The sequence below is a fragment of the Hyla sarda genome, chromosome 7 (genome assembly GCF_029499605.1).
Source record: "Hyla sarda isolate aHylSar1 chromosome 7, aHylSar1.hap1, whole genome shotgun sequence".
NCBI classification, from domain to species: domain Eukaryota; kingdom Metazoa; phylum Chordata; class Amphibia; order Anura; family Hylidae; genus Hyla; species Hyla sarda.
The window spans coordinates 77115932-77128546 of NC_079195.1; the positions used below are offsets into that span (position 1 = coordinate 77115932).

At 43.1% G+C, this 12615-nt stretch overlaps 1 protein-coding gene across 6 annotated transcripts in view; it reads left to right on the forward strand.

The window, feature by feature from the left end:
- Nucleotides 1-12615, forward strand: part of ATE1 (arginyltransferase 1) — a 162361-nt gene that overhangs the window by 87347 nt on the left and 62399 nt on the right. For all 6 annotated transcript variants that reach the window (XM_056529734.1, XM_056529736.1, XM_056529737.1 and 3 more), the window contains one exon: nucleotides 979-1078. In XM_056529734.1, coding sequence (XP_056385709.1) covers nucleotides 979-1078 — 100 coding nt within the window. The remainder of the gene's footprint in view (nucleotides 1-978; nucleotides 1079-12615) is intronic.

The window sequence follows — 12615 nt, forward strand, 5'->3', positions numbered from 1 at the left end:
CCTTTTTGCCACGTATCTGGTTTTGTAGCTGGACTGAAAACCATAACATACCACTGTTTTCAGTCCAGACACAAAACCAGATACAGGGCAAAAATTAGCCGACCAGAGTCACTATCGGACTCCAGTTGGCCCATTCAAATGAATGAGTTGCGGGCCTCTCCGGCTGTGATCCGCGGGGGGGCCGGTTTTGACATCTCCCAGCCAGATCCGGTCCCCGTATGACAGAAATGTGGTGTGAATGCACCCTTGGTGTAGTCCAGTATGCCTCCTGCTTTTGCAAAACCACAACTTCCAGCTTTCTCAGACAGCCTTTGGCTGTCTGGGTAAGCTGGGAGTTAGACTTGCAACAGCAGTAGGCTTACTGGTTGGAACACACCTGTTTAGCCATATACTTCCAAGAAGAATAACTAGAGGAATAGCACAGCTCCAAATAGTTTCTTGGGGATTGATATCAAATATTTGCTAACCTCTTCTTCTATCTTCCTTTTTTTTTTCTTATTTTTTCTTCCTTCTTTTTTCTACTTTTTTCTTCTTTCTTTCTTTCTTTCTTTCTTTCTTTCTTTCTTTCTTCCTTCCTTCCTTCCTTCCTTCCTTCCTTCCTTCCTTCCTTCCTTCCTTTCTTCCTTTTCTTTCCTCCTTGCTTCTTTCCTCCTTCCTTCTTTCCTCCTTGCTTCATTCTTTCCTCCATCTTCTTCATTCTTTCCTCCATCTTCTTCATTCTTTCCTCCATCTTCTTCATTCTTTCCTCCTTCTTCTTCATTCTTTCCTCCTTCTTCTTCATTCTTTCCTCCTTCTTCTTCATTCTTTCCTCCTTCTTCTTCATTCTTTCCTCCTTCTTCTTCATTCTTTCCTCCTTCTTCTTCATTCTTTTCTCCTTTTCCCCTGCTTCTTCTTTCTTCCCTCTTTCTTCGCTTGGTTGATATCAGATTATTTTGCCATGTTCTATAATTTTATATTTATATTTTTGTTTTTCCACAGTGAGATAGCTTTCACCCGAGAACTGCAAAAGAAGGCCACCGACTTGTGCTATTACTACATGGGCTTTTATATTTACACCTGTCCAAAGATGAGATACAAGGTGAGCAGTGTTTGTAGATAATTTTCTTTTGGATTGTTTTAGATGAATATCTGTTCTATTAATCAATACATTTTAATGTTCTTTTTATCAGAGGTCCCCTGTTTTGTCTTACCGTATATTCGCATTCAAGCAGATTTGTTGCAGACATCTCATTCACATGACCCAATGAAGTCCATCATCTTTATTAAATGAATCCATATAAAAATTATACATACAGTCTACACAACACAACACTGCTCATCAGGCTTAAAGAGTAGCTCCCACCATCTATATATGGCACTTGTTCCCACCTGTCTGATTGACAGGCAGGGAGCGAGCAGTACATATGCAAGTACTACAACATAACAAAAAATAAACATGAGGACAGTGCCCATTTAATCATAGACCCATAAATCTGATTTATGTGCACAATGCAGAAACAACTACATTGAGATGAATGAAGCTGCTTTTCAGTTTCAGAAATTTCTGAAACAAATCTGCCGTGGGTGATTATACATGGACAGTGAAGAATGGTAACCACATTATAGAAGAAACATATATTCACGGGGTTTGTTTGACTACAAACAGTCTTTCAGTATGAGACCCAAAATCTTGAAGAATGTTAGGTTGTCTCAAAGCAAGAACAGATATGCGTTAGCAGGTCTTTTGTTAAAGGGGGTGAGGGTACTTTAATGGGGCATGCCACGCTGTGACCTCATAATTCCCCAATAAGGGCACCTGGAATGGGGTCCATGATGAGACCATTTCAATATTGTCTTTTCCAAACAGTCTGGCTGTTTGGTAAAGGCTTCCATTTGTAGTGATAAGAACTAGTGGCTGAGAATAATTTTCAGACAGGCCTAAGTTTCCACAGGGTTTGTGTTTTGTCACCATAGACATGTTGTGACCGTCTTTCCATCTGATATGTACTAAGACACTCGGGCCTGAGCTGTTTCATGTCTGTTTTGGATCTCTGAACATAAAAGCCCGGTGGGGCTGAGATTTTTTATTTGGATTTGTTTTTACAGAGGGTGAAGTATAGTTACATACCAGGAATTCTTAACAAGTGCAATGTTTGAGCTAAATGCCCTACAGAGCTTTGGTTAGCGGCCAAGCAGAGGTTCCCATTCCATACTACTCCTCTTCTGTTACTGCTACCATTACTCAGTATGTTCACTGGTTTAACCAGGAATAGAAAAAATATAGCTGCTTTCTTCCAAAAATGTTGCCACACTTGTCCTCAGTTTGTGTGTGGTATTGCAGGTCTGCTTCATTGATGTGAATGGAACCGATTTAATACAAGACACAACCTGAGCACACAGTACATTACTTCAGTCATCTTGTCTTTTTTTTTTAAAGGAGATATCCCATACAGAAAAATAATTTGCCATTATGCCCGGGTGGCCAGAATATAAAACAAAAAACGTCACTCACCTGCCACCGCTCCCTTGGTGCCCCAGTATTGCTGCTTTAGTTCTTCGGTGGTGGTTTCTTCCTGGTTGCCTGTGGTCAATGTGTCACACTGTGACTCAGCTAATCGGCGTCCGCAGCATTGTCCCACCTCGTCCGGCGATAGGCTGAGTGGTGGTGTGATGCGTTAAGCCTTGGCACCAAGAAACAACTTTTGTTCACAAACTATCTTTTGGGAAAGACTATTCTCAGAAAGTCCCAGGATATTCTCATAATGCTCCCTGTATATACCTTTGCCTGGTGTTGTTGATAATGTATGGACAACGTTATCAATATGGACTAAAATGTGTACAACCGTGTCTGCGATATGATCGTTCATCAAGCAATCACTTGTTCAACCAATAACCTGCTTTATCTAATGTGTATGACCACCTTCAGGGAAGCATAGAACAGTGGGTATAGGCTAAGCTTGGGAGTATGTTGTTTTTGATGATTAGTTTATGTATATCCCTGTAAAATCTGTTTAAATATTGCCAGCACTCCTACAGAAAGTATGGGAGTCCTGTTTACCCTGCCTGGACAGTCATTCATATTTAGTTTTATACGTTTTTGTACACTAGGAGACCATTTCGGAGAAAGTTTTTATGCAATGACTGGTTTCCTAAAACCACAGATCTGCTTTAATACCCTGATGACCTCCACATCCCCTGAGGTCGGCATCACCTCTGCTATCTTATACTGCCCTCAGGATAGCATAGGATATTACATAGGTAATTGACTTACAAATAAGATCTTAAAGGGGTACTCCACTGCTCAGCGTTTGGAACAAACTGTTCTGAACGCTGGAGCCGGCGTCGGGAGTGCGTGACGTCATAGCCCTGCCCCCTGGGGGTGGGGCTATGACATCATGGGCTCCCGAAGCTGGCTCCAGCATCGAAACAGTTTGTTCCAAACACTGAGCAGCCATTTTAAACCTTAGGACCAGAGTGTTTTTTGAACATCTGACCACTCTCACTTTAAACATTAATAATTCTGGAATGCCTTTAGTTATCATTATGATTCCGAGATTGTTTTTTCGTGACATATTGTACTATAACATGGTGGTAAATTTTTGTGGTAACTTGCATCCTTTCTTGGTGAAAAAACCCAAAATTTTATGAAAAAATTGAAAATTTTGCATTTTTCTAACTTTGAAGCTCTCTGCTTGTAAGGAAAATGGATATTCCAAATACATTTTTTTTATTCACATAGACAATATGTCTACTTTATGTTTGCATCATAAAATTGACAAGTTTTTACTTTTGGAAGACACCAGAGGGCTTTAAAGTTCAGCAGCAATTTTCCAATTTTTCACAAAATTTTCAAACTCACTGTTTTTCAGGGACCAGTTCAGGTTTGAAGTGGATTTGAAGGGTCTTCATCTTAGAAATACCCCACAAATGACCCCATTATAAAAACTGCACCCCCCCCCAAAGTATTCAAAATGACATTCAGTCATCATTTTAACCCTTTAGGTGTTTCACAGGAATAGAAGCAAAGTGAAGGAGAAAATTCACAATCTTCATTTTTTACACTCGCATGCTCTTGTAGACCCAATTTTTGAATTTTTACAAGGGGTAAAAGGAGAAAATGTATACTTATATTTGTAGCCCAATTTCTCTCGAGTAAGCAGATACCTCATATGTCTATGTTAATTGTTCGGCGGGCGCAGTAGAGGGCTCAGAAGCGAAGGAGCGACAAAGGGATTTTGGGGAGTACGTTTTTCTGAAATGGTTCCTGGGAAGCCCCTATGGTGCCAGAACAGCAAAAACCTCCCACATGGCATACTATTTTGGAAACTAGACCCCTTGAGGAACATAACAAGGAATTAAGTGAGCCTTAATACCCCACAGGGGTTTCAAGACTTTTGCATATGAAAAAAAAAAAAATAATTTTTCACTAAAATGTGTTTCCCCCCAAATTTCACATTTTTGCAAGGGTTAATAGCAGAAAATACCCCCCAAAATTTGTAACCCCATCTCTTCTGATTATGGAGGTACCCCATAAGTTGACCTGAAGTGAACTACGGGCGAACTACAATGCTCAGAAGAGAAGGAGTCATATTTGGCTTTTTGAGAGCAAATTTAGGAAGCCCCTATGGTGCCAGAACAGCAAAAAAAAAAAAAACACATGGCATACCATTTTGGAAACTAGACCGCTTCAGGAACGTAACAAGGAATAAAGTGAGCCTTAATACCCCACAGGGGTTTCAAGACTTTTGCATATGTAAAAAAATTAAAAAAAAAAAAAAAAAAAAAAATTTCACTAAAATGTGTTTCCCCCCAAATTTCACATTTTTGCAAGGGTTAATAGAAGAAAATACCCCCCAAAATTTGTAACCCCATCTCTTCTGAGTATGGAAATACCCCATGTGTGGATGTCAAGTGCCCTGCGGTCAAACTACAATGCTCAGAAGAGGAGGAGTGCCATTGAGCTTTTGAAGAGTGAATTTGTTTGGAATGGTAATCAGGGGCCTTGTGCGTTAACAAAGCCCCCCCGTGGCGCCAGAACAGTGGACCCTCCCCACATGTGACCCCATTTTGGAAACTACACCCCTCACAGAATTTAATAAGGGGTGCAGTGAGTATTTACACCCCACTGGCATTTGACAGATCTTTGGAACAGTGGGCTGAGCAAATTACATTTTTCATTTTCACGGACCACTGTTCCAAAAATCTGTCAGACACCTGTGGGGTGTAAGTGCTCACTGCATCCCTTATTACATTACGTGAGGGGTGTAGGGGTGTAGAGGTTTCCAAAATGGGGTAACATGTTGGGGGGGTCCATTGTTCTGGCACTATGGCGGCTTTGTAAACACACGTGGCCTTCAATTCCGGACACATTTTCTCTTCAAAATCCCAATGGCGCTTCCTCTCTTCTGAGCATTGTAGTTCCCACCGAGCACTTTACATCCACATTTGGGGTATTTTCTTACTCAGAAGAAATGGGGTTACAAATTTTGGGGGGCTATTTTCCCTTGTGAAAATGAAAAATTTAGGGTAACACCAGCATTTTAGTGAAAAAAAAAATTTTTTTTTTCATTTTCCCATCCAACTTTAACGAAAAATTGTCAAACACCTGTCGGGTGTTAAGGCTCACTATACCCCTTGTTACATTCCGTGAGGGGTTTAGTTTCCAAAATGGGGTCACATGTCGATATTTATTTTTTGCATTTGTCAGAACCGCTGTAAAATTTGCCACCCCTGTGCGAATCACCAATTTAGGCTTCAAATGTACATAGTGCGCTCTCACTCTTGAGCCTTGTTATGCGCCCGCAGATCATTTTACGCCCACATATGGGATATTTCCGTACTCAGGAGAAATTGTGTTACAAATTTTGGGGGTCTTTTTTTCCTTTTACCTCTTGTGAAAATAAAAAGTAAAGGGCAACACCATCATGTTGGTGTAAAAATATATTTATTTTACACTAACAGGCTGGTGTAGACCCCAACTTTTCCTTTTCATAAGGGGTAAAAGGAGAAAAAGACCCCCAAAATTTGTAGTGTAATTTCTCCCGAGTACGGAGATACTCCATATGTGGCCCTAAACTGTTTCCTTGAAATATGACAGGGCTCCGAAGTGAGAGAGCGCCATGCGCATTTGAGGACTAAATTAGGGATTGCACAGGGGTGGACATAGGGGTATTCTACGCCAGTGATTCCCAAACAGGGTGCCTCCAGCTGTTGCTAAACTCCCAGCATGCCTGGACAGTCAGTGGCTGTCCAGAAATGCTGGGAGTTGTTGTTTTGCAACAGCTGGAGGCTCCGTTTCGGAAACACTGCCGTACAATACATTTTTTTAATTTTTATTGGAGGGGAGGGGGGGGGGCAGTGTAAGGGGGTGTATATGTAGTGTTTTACCCTTTATTATGTGGTAGTGCAGTGTAGTGTTTTTAGGGTACATTCACACTGGCGGAGGTTTACAGTGAGTTCCCTGCTAGGAGTTTGCGCCGCAGCTCATACTTGAAGCAGAAAACTTACTGTAAGCCTGCCCGTGTGAATGTACCCTGTACGTTCACATGGGGGGGGGGGGGGGGGGGCAAACCTCCAGCTGTTTCAAAACTAAAACTCCCAGCATGTACTGACAGACCATGCAGGCTGTGAGTTGTACTTTTGCAACAGCTGGAGGCACACTGGTTGGAAAACCTTCAGTTAGGTTCTGTTATCTAGCTCAATATTTTCCAACCAGTGTGCCTCCAGCTGTTGCAAAAGTACAACTCCCAGCATGTACTGATCACCGAAGGGCATGCTGGGAGATGTAGTTATGCAACAGCTGGAGGCATCGCAACTACAACTCCCAGCATGCTGGGATTTTCAGTTTTGCAACATCTGGACAGCTGCAGTATAGAGACCACTGCAAACTGTGGCCCTCCAGATGCTGCAAAACTACAAATCCCAGCTTGCCCAGACAGCAAACAGTTGTGTGGGCATGCTAGGAGTTGTAGTTTTGCAAGATCTGGAGGGCTATAGTTCAGAGACTACCATATAGTGGTCTCAAACTGTAGCCCTCCAGCTGTTGCAAAACTACAACTCCCAGCATGCCCAAACAGCTGTCTGGGCATGCTGGGAGTTGTAGTTTTGCAACATCTGGAGTGCTACAGTATAGAGACCACTATATAGTGGTCTCGGACTGCAACCCTCCAGATATTGCTAGGCAACTTACCGGCTTCCGTCGGATCCAGGGAGCCTGCTGCACGACATCGCCGCCCGCCAATCTCCGACGCCGATCGTCGCCCGCAGCCTCCGCAGATCGATAAGTGGACTCCAGCGCCGGTCCTCTTCGGTTTCCCCGTTCTGACCCGCCTATTGTGGGTGGGCAGGACGGGGAAAACAAAAGTAAACCCCCCCCGTCCCCGATCTGCTATTGGTGGTCGCGTCTAGACTACCAATAGCAGGGATAGGAGGGGTGGCACCCCTGCCACCTCACTATCTCTTCAGGGGGATCGTTGGTGTCTTAGACACCCGCGATCCCCCTTCTATTCCGGGTCACCATAGACCGGTAATGACCCGGAATCGCGCAAATCGCAAGTGTGAATTCACTTGCGATTTGCGGCGATCGCCGACATGGGGGGGGGTGTCTGATGACCAGCGGGGACTGAAATTCCCACGGACGTATGAGTACGTGTCTGGTCCTTAAGATCCAGGGTGCAGGGACGTACTCATACGTGCCTGGTCCTTAAGAGGTTAAAGGGTAAAGCCTTGAAGACCAAGATTTAAAAATAAAACAAAAACAAAACACAAAGGTATTATGGCTCTGTACAACCATAGAGTTGGGTGGTACCAATAGATTTCTGGGGGGCCTTGCCTATGATTTCATATACAAGTGTTGTTTTTTTCTCTTGAATTCTGTTTGATTCTGAAGGAAAAACCATAGTAGAAAGCCTCATCAGATGCTACGTTCCAGAATTATTTTGCCCTAAAAGAATTGCAGCACTATATGGTGGTGCATTGGGTGCCCATTGGGTCTCTAGTAAGGAGCTGCAGAAATTGTATGGCTCTTGATAAGTCTGTCTGGTACACATAGATATATACGGTATATATACTCACACACGACACACATGATCATCCATTTCCACTAGAACATTTAGCAATAGTCCAAAACTATAAACAAGAATTAGTTTTCATGACTTCATGTGTCTCTTGGCCAAGTGTTAAACCTCACACAGTTCTGATGGCACCAGCGCAGGGTATATATAACTGTGTTCAGTTCAGCGGTGTGTGCTGCCCATGAAAACATTCTTATTATTTTTACAATTTATACGCGGAGACAAATGTTTTGATAAACAAGCATCTACATATTATTGTTGTAAATATGAATGTTCTGTGCATGTTGACAATGGAATGTGTTTCGCATTCTAAACCCTTTGAGACTCATGTCTAACAACTTGTTTTTGGGGTAAAATGTCAGTTTTCTCTCTTTGGAAAAATGTGAAATATGCACCCATATGCCTTCGAGCATTCTGAGACATTTTTGTGTTTCGCTGAAACTTCCGAAACGTTGAGATGTTGTGACACAGCGTCACATATGCACAACACATTTTGCAGCAATTTCATCAACAATTTCAATAACAATAAAGGGTGTCACGAGCGACGTTTTTAATACTTGTGTCTCATGGCCGAAACTTGCCATATTTTTCGCCGTATAAGACGCACTTTTTCTTCCCCAAAACTGGGGGGGAAAAGTTGGTGCGTCTTATACGGTGAATACACCCCTATCGCGGCGGTCCCTGTGGCCATCAACGACCAGGACCCGCCGCTTATACAGGACATCACTGATCGCGGTGATGCCCTGTATTAACCCTTCAGACGCGGCGATCAAAGCTGACCACCGTGTCTGAAGCGAAAGTGACACTAACCCGGCTGTTCGGGATCGCGGCGTCCCGAACAGCTTAGTGTGCATGCACACTACGTTTCTTAAGATACGGGACCGTATACGGCTGGGGAGAGGGGGGCGGAGAGTCGGAGGCGGGGCAACCACACGCTGCCATATGTGGTCCCGTATCTAATGTATTTTAATGAGCGACCGGAGTGAAACGCTGCCTCCGGTCGGTTGCGTTTTGGCCCGTATACGGTTTCCCGACCGGACCTAAAAACGCTGTTGACTACGTTTATATGTCCGGTCGGGAAACCGTATTCAGGCCAAAACAGAGCAGCGTTTCACTCCGGATGCTCATTGAACATACATTAGATACGGGACCGCATATGGCAGCGTGCGGTTGCCCCGCCCCCGACTCTCCGCCCCCCCCCCCCCCTCTCCCCAGCCGTTTATGGTCCCGTATCTTAAGAAACGTAGTGTGCATGCACCCTTACAGGACACCGGGAGGGACCTTACCTGCCTCCTCGGGGTCTGCTCCGTGCCGGGATCCCCTGCATGGCCGACGCTCTCCTTTGACGTCATCATGTCGTCGCGCACACCATCCCGTCATCCAATAGGAGCAGCGTGCGTAGCGACGTGATGATGGAGAGCGTGGATCCCGGGGAAGAAGACGTCCGGAGCGTTGGGGACGCGGCGACAGCGATGGAGCGACATCCTGGTCAGCGGTGACGGGTGCGGAGCGGCGGGGACACGTGAGTATTACCTCCTATACCAGTGGTCTTCAACCTGCGGACCTCCAGATGTTGCAAAACTACAACTCCCAGCATGCCCGGACAGCCAACGGCTGTCCTGGCATGCTGGGAGTTGTAGTTTTGCAACATCTGGAGGTCCGCAGGTTGAAGATCACTGTTGGGTTCAGAATCTTTTTTTTTCTTCTAGATTTTGCACCTTTAAAATTGGGTGCGTCTTTTATGCCGGTGCGTCTTATAGGGTGAAAAATACGGTATTTCCTTATCAAAAAAATGTAGGACCTTTTTGGCTGCTCCGACATCCCCCAGCCAGCCTCCCTGCGGAAGCCTTACTGTCACTATTATTCTGCTGATGACAGTTTAGGGGAAAGTTTGTTTATGTGGCGACTGGTTCTCTGAAACTGCAAAGCTGCTTTAATACCTTTTTAATAAAATCTCAACAGGGGTCATTGTGCAGCAACAGATTGCAGATGTGAATGCAAGAATGGCTGTATGTTTAACCTTCCCTGTACCAGCCTGGGTGGACTCCGCTGAGTTAAATCTCCCCTTTGTTAAAAGCTGATCTCTCTGCGACCCTTTCCTAGATGGGATATGACAAAACAAACAATATTTTCAGACCCTTCAACAAATCCCTTACAGTATTCTCTTTGAAATGTCTCCAGAATGCAGGGTAAGGGAGGGGGTCAGGGCTGCTGCCTGCTTCTGATGTTGTGCGGGGGCATGCTGTGCGTGCCAATATTTGGGTTATATGGCACTACTTAAAAAGACTGTTCGCTTACCAAACAAAAATTAGTTGACAGGCATTTTCTCTGTCGATTTTAAGTGCCGAGGCCTGAAACTCAATTTTGTCTTTATATCAGATTACCCAGTCCACATTCTTTTCAACATTTTACGTTTTTACTTTATCCCTTCTTAATGCTGTATTAACAGATTGCCATAGATAATTGGTAAGCAGGGCTCACTTGGGCTGGTAACTGCACTCACCTTATCCCTCATCCACAAAGTAGATTTAAGGCCTGGAGTAAAGAAAGAAGCTGTTTATTCCCAATTTTTATTCTAGATATATATATATATATATCTATATCTCATGTATGGACCTGGCTTACAGGTACAGGCTGCTGGGCTAAATATATATATATATATATATCTCTGCTGTCATTTTTACAGATTGTCCAAAATTTTATTTATAGGACTCTTTTAACCCCTTAAGGACCAGGCCATTTTACACCTTAGGACCAGAGCGTTTTTTGCACATCTGACCACTGTCACTTTAAACATTAATAACTCTGGAATGCTTTTATCTATCATTCTGATTCCGAGATTGTTTTTTCGTGACATATTCTACTTTAACATAGTGGTAAAATTTTGTGGTAACTTGCATCCTTTCTTGGTGAAAAATCCCAAAATTTGATGAAAAATTTGAAAATTTTGCATTTTTCTAACTTTGAAGCTTTCTGCTTGTAAGGAAAATGGATATTCAAAATATATATTTTTTTTATTCACATTTCCAATATGTCTACTTTATGTTTGCATCATAAAATTGAGGTGTTTTTACTTTTGGAAGACACCAGAGGGCTTCAAAGTTCAGCAGCACTTTTCCAATTTTTCACAAAATTTTGAACCTCGCTTTTTTTCAGGGACCAGTTCAGGTTTGAAGTGGATTTGAAGGGTCTTCACATTAGAAATACCCCATAAATGACCCCATTATAAAAACTACACCCCCCAAAGTATTCAAAATGACATTCAGTAAGTGTTTTAACCCTTTAGGTGTTTCACAGGAATAGCAGCAAAGTGAAGGAGAAAATTCACAATCTTCATTTTTTACACTCGCATGTTCTTGTAAACCCAATTTTTGAATTTTTACAAGGGGTAAAAGGAGAAAATGTATACTTATATTTGTAGCCCAATTTCTCTTGAGTAAGGACATACCTCATATGTCTATGTAAAGTGTTCGGCGGGCGCAGTAGAGGGCTCAGAAGCGAAAGAGCGACAAGGGGATTTTGGAGAGTAAGTTTTTCAGAAATGGTTTTTGGGGGGCATGTTGCATTTAGGAAGCCCCTATGGTGCCAGAACAGCAAAAAAAAAACCACATGGCATACCATTTTGGAAACTAGACCCCTTGGGGAACGTAAAGTGAGCCTTAATACCCCACAGGTGTTTCACGACTTTTGCATATGTAAAAAAAAAATGTTTTTTTCACAAAAATGTGTTTTCCCCCCCAAATTTCCCCTTTTTTGCAAGGGTTAATAGCAGAAAATACCCCCCAGAATTTGTAACCCCATCTCTTCTGAGTATGGAGGCATCCCATAAGTTGGCATGAAGTGCATTACGGGCGAACTACAATGCTTAGAAGAGAAGGAGTGATATTTGACTTTTTGAGAGCAAATTTTGCTCGGGGGGCATGTCGCATTTAGGAAGCCCCTATGGTGCCAGAACAGCAAAAAAAAAACACATGGCATACCATTTTGGAAACTAGACCCCTTGAGGAACGTAACAAGGAATAAAGTGAGCCTTAATACCCCACAAAGGTTTCACGACTTTTGCATATGTAAAAAAAAAAAAAAAAAAAAATTCCACTAAAATGTGTTTCCCCCCAAATTTCAAAATTTTGCAAGGGGTAATAGCAGAAAATACCCCCCAAAATTTGTAACCCAATCTCTTCTTAGTATTGAGGTACCCCATAAGTGGACCTGAAGTGCACTACGGGCGAACTACAATGCTCAGAAGAGGAGGAGCACCATTGAGCTTTTGGAAAGAGAATTTGTTTGGAATGGTAGTCAGGGGCCATGTGCATTTACCAAGCCCCCCGTGGTGCCAGAACAGTTGACCCCCCCCCTCCCCCCCATGTGACCCTATTTTGGAAACTACACTCCTCACAGAATTTAATAAGTGGTGCAGTGAGCATTTACACCCCACTGGCGTTTAACAGATCTTTGGAACAGTGGGCTGTGCAAATGGAAAATAACATTTTTCATTTTCACGGATCACTGTTCCAAAAACACCTGCGGGGCGTAAATGCTCACTGTACCCCTTATTACATTACAT